The following is a 12157-nucleotide window of genomic DNA, read 5'->3' as shown; positions in this document are numbered from 1 at the left end:
CCCTCCTGCCATCGGGGTTCTCAACCGAGGAGGCCACACACAGCACTGTGGGCTCAGAGAGGAGTGGGCACTTCCAGGGGCTGGGAGGGATGCGGGTGGTTCAGAGAGAAAGAGAAGCAGAGAGAGAGACTCCGAGACCAGGAATGAGAGAGAAAAGGAAAGCAGAAAGACAGACAGAGCCCCAGAGAGAAGCAAGGGGAGAGAGAGAGAGAAATGGATAAGATCCCAAATGAGGACAGAGCCCCAGAGGGCAAGGAGCCTGGCAGAGAGAGACAGCGAGACAGGAAGGGAACAGGCCTCCAGGCAGAGGAGGACACGATCCAAAGAAAGTGGGGGGGATGATGGATACGCAACAAGGACCTACTGTAGAGCACAGGGAACTATGCTTAATATCCCCTTAATAAACCATAAGGGAAAAGAATATTAATATTGCTATATGTAAAACAGACAGCCAGTGGGAATTTGCTGTATGACTCAGGGAGCTCAATGACAACCGAGTGCTCTGTGGCAACTTAGAGGGGTGGGACGGGGTGGGAGGTGGAAGGGAGGTTCAAGAGGGAGGGGACATATGTATACCTATGGCCGATTCATGTTGATGTATGGCAGAAACCAATGAAATATTGTAAAACCATTATGCTCCAATTAAGAATAAATAAAGTAATGGAAATGGTATATAGGAGGCAAGATTTTAAAAAGGAATATTAAAAGAATGTATATGTTTGTATATATATATTTGCTGTGCAGCACAGTTGTACAGCACAACACTGTGAATCAACCACACCTCAATAATAAAGTAAAAATGAAAGAAAGGGAGATGGAGCCCTAGAAGAAGGCAGAGGGAGAGTCAGAGATGCGGACTGATAAAGAAAAGGGGGGAAGACACACCCAAGGACCCACTTCCCCCGACCCCCTCTCCACAACCTCCTATACACAGCAGAGTGCAGCAGCTGGGGTCTGCGGGGTCGCAGACAGGCCCCGGGAGGTCATCAGGCCTGTGAACTTGCTTGATCCCATCCGAGTGTACAGTGGGATCAATTTTTCTGGGGCGGGGTCCCCCAAGTTGCTCATAGCCTCAGCTGCACCCAGAACCCTTGCAAAAAGCTCCCAAACCGATGGCTGGGAGCCATGCATGCACGGGTCTACCAGCACACCTTACTCCTGTCTGGATGAGTGTCCCCAGACCCTGCAGTGATTTCCAGCATCCTCACTATCAGGTCTCAAGTCCGAGATGCTGACAGGCCTGCACGGACCCTCTTCATTTATGGACCCCAGCCAGGCTTTGAGCCCTGTCTCCATCCCTCTCCCGACAAGGAAAGGCCACACTCACTTCCAGGAGGGTCGCTGGTAAGAGACCCTGGGCTCCCTGGATCAATCTGATTTCACCTCCTGCCGCGCAGGCCTCCCACCTCGAGGTCTCACTACTTAACATCAATCTTGCCCTCCCCAGCAGGGTGGGCAATAGGGGTCCTCAGCCACACAGGCTGAGACCAGAACCCCCTCATTCCACATTAGGGGGTCTCTGAGCAAATCTCAGAAGGTCTCTCAGCCTCAGTTTACTCATCCGAATAATGGGAGCAATGGCATCATGCTTTCATCTCCTCAGTCACTCAGCAAAAGTTCACTGAGCACCTACTATGCGCCGGGCACTGTTCTGGGTCCTGGGGACCCACAGGTGAGCAACACAAAGCCCCGAGTCCTCACGGAGGCAGGTGACACATAGAGGGACCATGCTGACAATAAGCAATATAATCCTGGGGACCTCCCTGGTGGTGGAATGGTTAAGAATCTGCCCGGCAATGCAGAGGACATGGGTTCGATCCCTGGTCAGAAAACTAAGATCCCACATGCCCTTGAGCAATTAAGCTGGCACCTCACAACTAGAGAGTCTGTGAGTAGCAACCAAGATCCTGTGTGCCAAAACTAAGACCCGATGCAGCCAAATTAATAAATATTTTAAAAAATGATAACCTTAGATTCAGAAACTTACACAGAGGGATAGGGTACTGACTGGGGGAGGGGAGGGCATAGCTATTTTAGGTTCGGGGTGCAGAAAAGTGTCTCAGAGTTGGCCTGGACATTTCAATCACCAGGAGGGCCCAGCTGTGGAACGACCCACAGGGAGATGCACTCCAGGCAGAACACACTGGGTGTGCAAAGGCCCTGAGGTGGGAACAAACTCAAGTGTTTGCAACAGAAGAAGATCCTTGTGGCTGCAGAGTGCTGAGGAGGGACAGAGGGGAGGAGAGCAACAAGGTGAGCAGGGCCCCCTGTGCAACCTCATGGGCTGGAACACAGGAGAGGGTAGGGACCTAAAGGCAGCAGCTGAGAAGGCCAAGAAGCCATGACAGTTCAGAGCAATGAGCCCACCAGCTCTGAGGTCTTGGTCCCTAACACCATCCTCCAGTACAAGGAGCCATTTCTCAGGACTTCTCTGGCAGTTACTGGTTAAGATTCAGTGCTTCCACTGCAGGGGGCACGGGTTCAATCCTGGGCCGGAGAACTAGGATCCTGAATGCAGAGGGACATGGCCAAAAAAATAAAAAAATAGAGCCATTTCTCCCTGGAGGAATGACTGAGTCCGGCACTGGGGCAGGAAATATACAAGATGAGCCCAGAACATCTTTAAGCAGAGAAGTGTTAAAAAGGAAGGACAAAAAGATAAAGCGTGGGGGAGGGGGGGGTGTCAAAAGGACACAGGACCCAACCAAAAAGAGTTTCTGGCGACCAAAGCTGGAACAATCTGAGAAGCAAAGTAAATAACACGAGTGCTAGATTATAACCCGAAGAATAAAATAAATACCCACACGTCTACACAGATGTAAATAAATGATAGAATAAACAAACAAAGGAGAGAGAAGGGACACGTGTTCTTTGTGTGTGCGCATGCATGCTCAGTCAAGCCCAACTTTTTGCGACCCCATGGACTGACTGTAGCCTGCCAGACTCCTCTGCCCATAGGATTTCCCAGGCAAGAATACTGGAGAGGGTTGCCATTTCCTTCTCCAGGGGATCTTCTTGATGCTGGGATCAAACCCCGTGTCTCCGGCACTGCAGGCGGGTTCTTTACCATTGAGCCACCTGGGAAGCCTTACGGAATTTCAACTACTACATGCAGAAGGACTGAGCGAAGTAGAAAATCACCATTAGATACCACGGTGCTCATCGTTACAGGCAAGACCCTTCCATGAATGTTAAACTGGTTGGCAAAACGTTGAGGAAAGGTGAGAAATTTGCATAGCTGCAAAGCATTTTCCCCCAAATATTTACTAAGCATCGTGGAGGCTTTCACTTGAGTCCACAAAGTCTTTGATATTCGCCCTTTAGGAGGTGCAGCTGGACTTCCCTCCCCTTGACAGTAGGCTGGACAGCGACTTGCTTCTAAAGCACAGAGTGGGGACTTCTCTGGTGGTCCAGAGTGGTGGTGAAGACTTCACCTTCCAATGCAGGGGGCTCAAGTTCGATCTCTGGTCAGGGAACTAAGATCCCACATACCTCCTAGCCAAAAGAACCAAAATGTAAAACAGAAACAATATTGTAACAAATTCAATAAAGACTTTAAAAATGGCCCAGACATCCAAATAAAAATAAAAAATAATGCACAGAGTAGGGATGGGAAAGACAGCAACTTGACGGGGAGACAGCTGACACTTCCCTGAGCAAGGGAGCAAAGTCAACACCACCTGTAGTGACAGAAACAACCCCAGTCAGGGTGTTGGGTGCCCCTGATGTATCGTGATGGGAAGGGCACCCCCTCACCTCGGGGGAAATCTTCCCCCAAATCCACAAGCCCAGCTCCTCCTGAAAAAATATCAAACACACCCAAATCGTAGGACATTCTGCAGATTCTGTGAGCAGTCCTCTTCAAAAGTGACAAGGTACAGAAAATCAAGGAAGACTGAGAAATGGTCACAGAGTGAAGACCAATTGGTCACGAGGATGAAGTACAGAGAAGGATTCTGGATCAGATCTTGGACCAGAAAACAGGCATCAGTGGGAAAATGGAAAATCCAAACAAAGTTTGTGCAGTGGTCCCCAATCTTTTGGGCACCACGGACAGGTTTCATACAAGACAATTTTTCCATGGACTGGGAGATGGTTTGGGGATGAAAAGACACAGGAAGAGGGCCATGTGAATATAGGGTTGGAGTGAAGCATCTACAGGCTAAGAATCGTCAAGGATGCTCAGCAAACACCAGAAGCTAGAAAACGCATGGAAGGATCCTCCCCATAGCACCTGCAAGAGATCACCCTGCCAGTCCCTGGATTTCCAACTTCCGGCCTGCAGAACCACGAGAGAATGACTCACTATAGTTTCCAGGCAGCCTGGATGTTGTGACGAGTTCTGGCAGCCTGAGGGAACTCAAACAGCCTGGAAGGATCTACCCCAAGCACGGTGCTGTGGCTTCGAGCTAAAGAGGCCTCGGTGAGAACAAAGGCTCGCTCGCAGGGGCAGAGGCCAGGCAAGCAGCCGTCTCCATTCCCCATAGCTACTGGAGGGCACGTGTCCTCCCCAGCTATCTGGGTTTCCTTCCAGAGCAAGCTGGTATCCATGGCAGGTATCCATTCGCTGACTGCCAAAGAGGACCAATGTCAAGTCCACAGGTTGCAAACAGGTGCAGTCCACCAAGCAGGGCCAGTTCCTGAGACTGCTGTGTTTGGGCTATGGAGCTTTCTAAAAACACTGCGTTTGTTGCCATTATTGAAAACCAGAAGCTGCTGCATAAAAAGATGAACAGAGAGCTTCTCTTAAAAAAAAAAATCAGGCAGCCTGATCACACTCCCTTATGGCCACAGACTGGAAACTGAGGTCTGACTGCCCCCCCACCACCCTTTTAAAATGTTTATTTATTTGGCTGTGTTGGGTCTCAGTTGTGGTATATAAACACTTAATTGGGCTGCGTGGGATCTAGTTCCCTGACCAGGGATCGAACCTCTGTCCCCAGCACTGGAAGACTGGAGTTCTACCCACTGGACCACCAGGGAAGTCCCGATTGCCCATTTAAAAGAGTGACAAGCTCCCCATTCACCCTAGTCCCCACACTCCCTAGCACCTCCCACCAGCCCTTCCCTAACTTTGTTCCTGCCCCAGAGGCATGCATCTGGGTTCACAAGCTTCTAGACATCTGGCTTGGGGTGTTCATTTGTGCAACACTCTTCTGGCAAACTTTTTTTTTTGACTGTTTATTTTGTCGCAAGAAGTGTTTAGGTATTGCAGCTGCAAACAGCATACTGCAGACAAATCTTCTCTGCCGAGATTTTGTCTGGCAAAAATAAGAAGCAGAGTCTCTCTCAAAGGGTTCTGGAAGGACCGACAGACCAGCAATGTGATGAGTTCGTTGGTGGAAGCATTTTTGGGGTGCAAAGGATATCTCAGTCTCCTGGAGAAGTCAGGGTTTAAAAAAGCACAACCTGTCAAGAAATACAGGCTTTGTCAGCTGACACTGAACTAGGAGAAGGGGAACTAGGAAGGAATGAAAATCTGTGGACGTTCGAGGAGAGTCTGGCCAAGCCCTGGGGTCTATAGGATTCTGAAAAAGGAAAGCATGGGACAATCAGGGGAGGCTTCCTGAAGGAGATGAGGTTTGAGCAGAGGCTTGGGAGAAGCAGTGAATAGGTGGGCAAAGAGAAATGAAGTAGGCACCCTTCCAAGGGAGGAAGGGTGATGGTGAATTTGGAAGAAGAACCAGACCCCCCAACTTCAGGGGAAAAGATGGAGGCAGCCCGTGCAGGGCCCTGAATGCCTTAGGAAAAGCTTGTCAGATTGGGGTGACTGATGGTCCGAACCATGCTCCCTGGGCCAAGCACTTTTCCTGTGTGACTTCCAAGGAGACCAACTTACTGACAAGCAAAGTGATGTGACTTGCCCGAGGTCACTGGGCTAGTGAGGGGTAGAGCCTGGAGGAAAGCAGGCTGGGTGTGCAGATTGGGCTGGTCTAAAGAGTGTGGCTGTGTGGCCCTGGGGAAGTTACTCAACATCTCTGAACCTCCAGAGCAAGACCACAAGGACCAGTTAAGAGTAACCTGGGTCCACAGTGCCCCTCCCACCTGCATGGCCCTGGGGCATCAGCCAAACCCCAGTAAGGCAGGAAAAGGGGAGAAATCAATCTGTAAGACAAGAAAATCCGGAAGGAAGAGCCACCAGGAGCCAGCAGGCTTCTACCCTCAAGGGGAGGAGAGGACAAGGCTTAACACCAGGTGAAGGGGTAGCCACGGCAGAGCACACAGGAGCTGCAACTGTAACCATTGCATCAAGCCCACAACCTTTCACCGAATCACCCTAGGCTCCCCGACCCAGAGAATTCAGCCCCCAGCTCTCCCCGTGGGTCCAGCCTGCAGAGGGCAGGGAGCCCCTCCATGGAGCACCCACTGATGCCGCTCTGGGGTCGCCCCCCACCCACCCCGGCCCCTTCCCCTGCTTCCCAAAGCCTGGGAGGTCTGCGGAGTCACTGCCGAGGTCTGCGGAGTCACTGCCAAGGCTAAGACCAGACCACAGCCAGTCTCCCACACCACCCCCGCCACTGCCAGGAGCGTGGGCGGCCACCCCCACGCCTCCAGAGGCGGCAGGTGGCAGAGGACAGCATCAGGGTGGGTACAGGTGACTTCAACACGTCCGAAATTGCCAGTGCAGCAGGAAGTCAGGCGTGAAATTAACTTTAACTCAGAGGCCCCAGTGCGCAGACACAGAGAAATTAAAGTGACAGGGCAAGGTCCTTGGGGAAGGGATAACCTTCCACCTGGTGGCAATTACAGAGGCGGGAGGGAGGAGCCTGGGAGGAGGCCCAGTCGAGGCGAGCTGGTGAAGCTCTGCACTCTGAGCAAGAGAACGCCTCACCCCAGCCCCAGCCTGATCTGTCTTCTTGTCCTTATCAAGCTATCATTGTATCATAGACGTATTTCTTTATGATCTGCCTGCGCCACCAGAATGGCAGACCTCCTCACTCACTGCTCTCTCCCCGGGGCCCAGAACAGTGCCTGGCACAGAGCCAGTGTTCCTAAATATCTGCTGAATGAATGAGTGAATGAATGAGGGAGGGCAGCTCTCTTGGTCTCTGCTGATGAAGTGAGAAAAATCACAGAACACTTCCTACAGGCCTGACGCTGAATAACTTCTAGGGATTCATTGAATCTTCAACCCATCTCACAGATGGGGCAACTGAGGCACTGAGAGTGACTGGCCTCGTGAGCCAGATGCTTGTGATCCTCAACGTGCCCCCCAGACCGTGGGCTCGCAAAAACCCCATCACATCACTTCACATAAACCTCATTACTAGCCTCTAGCACAGATAATAAAACCCAAAACTCGTCACCAGCCCTAGGTGATCAGCCTGGCACCTTCTTCTCCCTCACCTACCCCTTCGGGACCTGCCAGGCTTCTCTGTGATCCCGCCAGCTCAGTCCAGCCCCAGGGCCTTTGCAACGCCTGTTCCACCTGCCTCTGGTGGGGGCAGCTGCATGCCAGCTGCTGCTTGGTCTCTGAATGTTCCCTCAGCTGTCAGGTCCTGGCCCTGATCCCCTCGGCTTAAGTCACCCCTTACATTCTCTCCCATCACCCTGTTTGCCATCTTCATAGCATTTTTTTTTTGGCCATGCCACACAGCATATGGGATCTTAGTTCCCCAACCAAGGATCAAACCCATGCTCTCTGTAGCTGAGTCTTAACCACTGGACCACCAGGGAAGTCCCTTCAAAGTATTTTTTAAAGTAAATGACTGCACTGATTTAATCACAATCACACTGAAACTAAAATTACAGAACTGAGTATGAATTCAGAGGCAAACTATGGGGGAAAAAATTAAAATTCTAAGAAGAAAGCAATTCAGATAACTTGCTTACAGATACATTTTTCTAACATGAAACAGACCACTTATCACCGAAGAAATCTCAAAATTATTTATCTCTATGTTTTAAACTTAAACATGTTCATCTGTGACTTAGATTTGGAGTAACTTTCACTAGGCAGTTACCTACTTAGCCAGAACGTACTCTAGTAGAGGAGAACAGTCCTCTGATGAAGATTATAGGCTATAAAAATTGGGCACTGGTTTCAGTAAACTCATAGCTTTATTTTACTTATATGCAGCAGTGTCTTATCAGTTTGTATTATTTGTATGGATACCTTTTGCCTTTGTTGTTTGGATTCTATGGCCATTCTTATAACCTGAAATCACCCACGCTATTCAGCTTAAAATATTACCCATTTGTAGTCTAGTGAAAAAAATGTATGCAAGACTTCTAGTGTAACAATATTGCTATCAAAGATGTTTATGTTGAAAGGGAAAATACAACTTGGTATATTAAAGCACAAAGAGCTTAAGACAGCTATGTGACCACAGTACTTTTTATTCGCTGATATTTTCTCATTTACTTAACTTGTTTCCTGTCTCCACTGCTAGATAAAGCTTAATGAAAGTATAGGGAACTTTGTCTTGTTCACAGCTAAATCCCCAGGTCCTAGAACAGGGCCTGGCATAGTGAGTGTAACAAATGTGTATTGAATGATTGAATGTTCCCAGCAGGGTCTGCCCAGCTGAGAACATGCCACGCTCATCCCCTAAACCAGCCAAGAGAGGCCCTGAAGGGCCCCACGCCCTCACCCAAACTCCATCTGGGGCTCCCCCACCCCCAGCAGTGGCCCCAGGAAGGTCCTGGGAAGCTTTATAAAGGACTAATGTGGCCTGATTGGAAAATAAAGCATGCAGTATCGAGAGAGATTTGGTACCTGAGCGGTGAACACACTCTCAAGGCCAAGCCAAAGCACAGGCCACACAAGACACGGAAAACCCAGGGATACCCCAGTGCTCCCCTGGAAAGGACACCCCACAGCCACACAGGACACGGAAAACCCAGGGATACCCCAGTGCTCCCCCGGAAAGGACACCCCACAGCCCCTGCCAGCCACAGGCTAAGTGACAGGCAGCAACGAAGGTGAGGCAGGTGCTCGCAAGCCCAAATAAGCCAAGGACCTCGGCGGCAACAAGAGATTCTTCTAGGTTGCTCCATTAGCCCCTGGGAGCTGCAAGGGCGGTGGCCGTGTTGGGTCCCTAGAGCCTAGACTAGTCATGTGGGTCCAAAAACTACAAGAGGAGGGACCTCTCCAACAATTAGTCCAGCACCAGTGGATACTTGAAAACCATCAGGAGGTTTGGATGCCCCCAGGGATGGGGAGCTCACTGCCGCACATACACCCTGCAACTCCACCCCAAGGAAGTTCGGACAGTCAGACCAAATTGGACTGCCCATTGAACCAGCTAAGCACTGCCCTCCTGAGGTCACACAAAAATGAACCTTGAACAGTTCAAAGATTGTGATCCCAAAGGACCTACCTATAACCTAACATCCCCGGAGTGTTCACAGCCACATGTTCTTCAACAGGCAAGACTCCTCTGATTTTTTAGATACCTGGATAATGACATGAGGTAATATCCCCTCCTCGGCCAAGGAGGCTATGCTCCTACTAATGCATCCCCAGAAAAAAGCCAACCTCTTTCTGACAGCCACAATTCCTCAACTGGTGCCCAGCTTGAACACATAAAGACACTGGCCCCCAGCACCGTCCTGGCGCCCTGCTGCCAGCTCGACCCATGCCAACTGTGCGTGGCACTTCACTGATATTTTTCAGCTTCTGTGTTCATCTGGGAAAAGGCCCCTTCACTGGGCTACATCATACTGGCCATTCCAAAGCCTCTGGGTCTGGGTGAGTGCTCCCAGCTGCTCCCACACGGGGCTGTATCACAGATGGACCCCCTGTGCAGACCACAGACAGTCCTAACTATGCTTACATCAGAGCCCAAACCACAGGGTCCCTGCTTACTCCATGGCCACTGCACGAGCTCACATTCCTCCTCCTGGTAACAGCTTCCTGCAGCTCAAACAGGAGGAGGACCTGCAGCCCTCCACCTCTGTTTCTCAGAAGCTATGCATGCAGCTTGCCCACCCTCCCAACCACGGTCTGCCTCCCAAAGCTTCATGGGGCTACTCCCTTGGCCCCCCACCACCTCTGCCTTTCCATCCAAGGCCCTGCCTGGCCCAGAACTCCGGCCCAAATTGCTCCCTTCCGTACTCTCCTCCTGGCCCTGGAGGGAGCCCCGACGGGAACTGAGAACCCACATCCCACCCCGGGCGCCCCACCCCACTGTGCGTCTGCACGGCTGCCCTCAAGTACTCACATTTTGATGTTCTCATGGTACTGCCTGGTGTCGGAGGGCTGGTTGTACAATGGCTGCAGGAAAACAGAGAGGGAGGCAGGTCAGAGGCGGGCCAGGACTGTGGGCAGCTGGCGCGGGCTGGGCTGGCCACTGCCCTGTTGTGGCGCCCCAGGCCCTGGCATCAGGGAGCTGTCCACTGATGTGAGAACCAGCCGCAGGCAGGCATGAAACAGGACATTGGGACCCAGCCCACAGCCCCAGCCAGGAACAGACTGTGACCCTCTGGGCACAGCGATGGGTACTATGGCCCCCTCCCCTGGGGCCACCATGGCTGCTCTGCAGGACACAGGGCCGTGCTGGCATGAGCACCCAAGGACAAGCACACACACCCCAGGTGAGCTGAGATCAGCAATGGTCTTGAACAGAGAAACTGCCCAAACATGGTGAGATACCCTGTCACCACCAGGGACTGGCAGAAGAGAAAACAGCCCAGTAGTGCCAAGGGTTGGCGACGACGTGGGGAGACAGGAAGGCGTGCGCACAGCCGACAGAAACATACACGGGTATCTGGGCCCCAGAGATGTGAAGGGAGGTGTGCCCGAGGACCCCCTCCCCTCCTGCAGGCACCCTGGAAACAGTCAGGCACTGTGTTCCACCAGGAGATGGGCCCCAGAATGCCCGGAAGGCACTGTTCATAACAGCAACATGTTAGAAGCAAGCCAGGACTTCCTTGGCGGCCAAGTGGTTCAGACTCCACGCTTCCAATGCGGGGGGCACAGGTTCAATCCCTAGTCAGGGAACTAAGATCCCACATGCTGCACGATACGGCCAAAAATGTTTTAAAAAGAAGCAAGCTGAGTATCCACCTTCAGAAAAAGGAATAAGGAAGTAAGGACTCGTTTACTCCTCGAAGGCTACACAGTGGTGAGAAATGAATGAACTGGGTCCACATACAACAACGTGTGCAAATCAAAAGGAGGAAGTTGCTGCAGTGTCTGCGATGGGGCAAGAGCTGAGCTAGATGGTGTGTGTTCTCTCTCCTGGGTGGCAGGGCTGCAGTTAAAGGCTAACCACCCCGGGCTCACATCCCGGCTCTGGCATCTTCCAGCTGTATGTCTCTGGGCGAGCACCATCTGTGCCCCAGGTTTTCACCCATAAATGGGGTTAAACTCGGAGAGTTGTTGTGAAGATCCAAAGAGATAACGAAAGCAAAGCTCTCAGCCACGTCTGGAAGACTGAGAGGCCCAAGAAGTATCAGGGTCATTATCACCATCAGGGTGCAGTGACCATACTCATGGAAGCAATTTTTCCTGCCCACCTTGTATCCATCCACACCCAATGTTTTGTTTTTCTGTTTGTTTGTTAGTCGTCCAGTCGTGTCCGACTCTTTGCAACCCCATGGATTGTTGACTGCCAGGCTCCTCTGTCCCTGGAATTTTCCAGGCAAGAATACTGGAGTGAGTTGCCATGCCCTCCTCCAGGGGATCTTCCCAACCCAGGTATCACACCTGGGTCTCCTGCATTGCAGGCAGATTCTTTACCGACTAAGCCACCAGGGAAGCCCCAATGGGACAGATGCAAACTGTGAAAGCAGATGAAGCCTTTCTGCTCTTTCTTCCTCTCTTGTTCGCCTGCTCCCCCTGCCCCTCACTGTCAAGAAACCAAGTGTAGCCTGGCCTGCTGGAGGCAAGAAGCCGGCACGGAGGACAGCAGCACTAGCCAAAAACCTGGAACCATCCGAGCCAAAAGCTAGACCCACCAGCTGATTTCCCAGCTGCCCACAGATGTGAGTGGGCTGAGCCCACATCAAGAGAAACTGCTCAGCTGACTTCTATACTTGTGGGAAATATCAACCTGTTTAAATTTGGGGCCACTTTGTTACACAGCAGTTACTGACTGATACAATTACCATCCCCATTTTACAGATGAGAAAACCTAGTCTCTGAAAGATTAAAACGTTTGCCTCTGGCTGGTAAGAGATGAGCTGATACTTGAATCCCACCTCTCAGCTC

At 51.4% G+C, this 12157-nt stretch overlaps 1 protein-coding gene across 19 annotated transcripts in view; it reads right to left on the bottom strand.

Moving 5' to 3' along the window:
- NCOR2 (nuclear receptor corepressor 2) overlaps positions 1 to 12157 on the bottom strand; it is a 237351-nt gene that overhangs the window by 111242 nt on the left and 113952 nt on the right. For all 19 annotated transcript variants that reach the window (XM_059876314.1, XM_059876327.1, XM_059876329.1 and 16 more), the window contains one exon: positions 10167 to 10219. In XM_059876314.1, coding sequence (XP_059732297.1) covers positions 10167 to 10219 — 53 coding nt within the window. The remainder of the gene's footprint in view (positions 1 to 10166; positions 10220 to 12157) is intronic.

This window comes from Bos taurus, chromosome 17 (genome assembly GCF_002263795.3).
Source record: "Bos taurus isolate L1 Dominette 01449 registration number 42190680 breed Hereford chromosome 17, ARS-UCD2.0, whole genome shotgun sequence".
Classification (NCBI taxonomy): domain Eukaryota; kingdom Metazoa; phylum Chordata; class Mammalia; order Artiodactyla; family Bovidae; genus Bos; species Bos taurus.
This window is presented reverse-complemented; position numbering and strand designations above follow the sequence as displayed.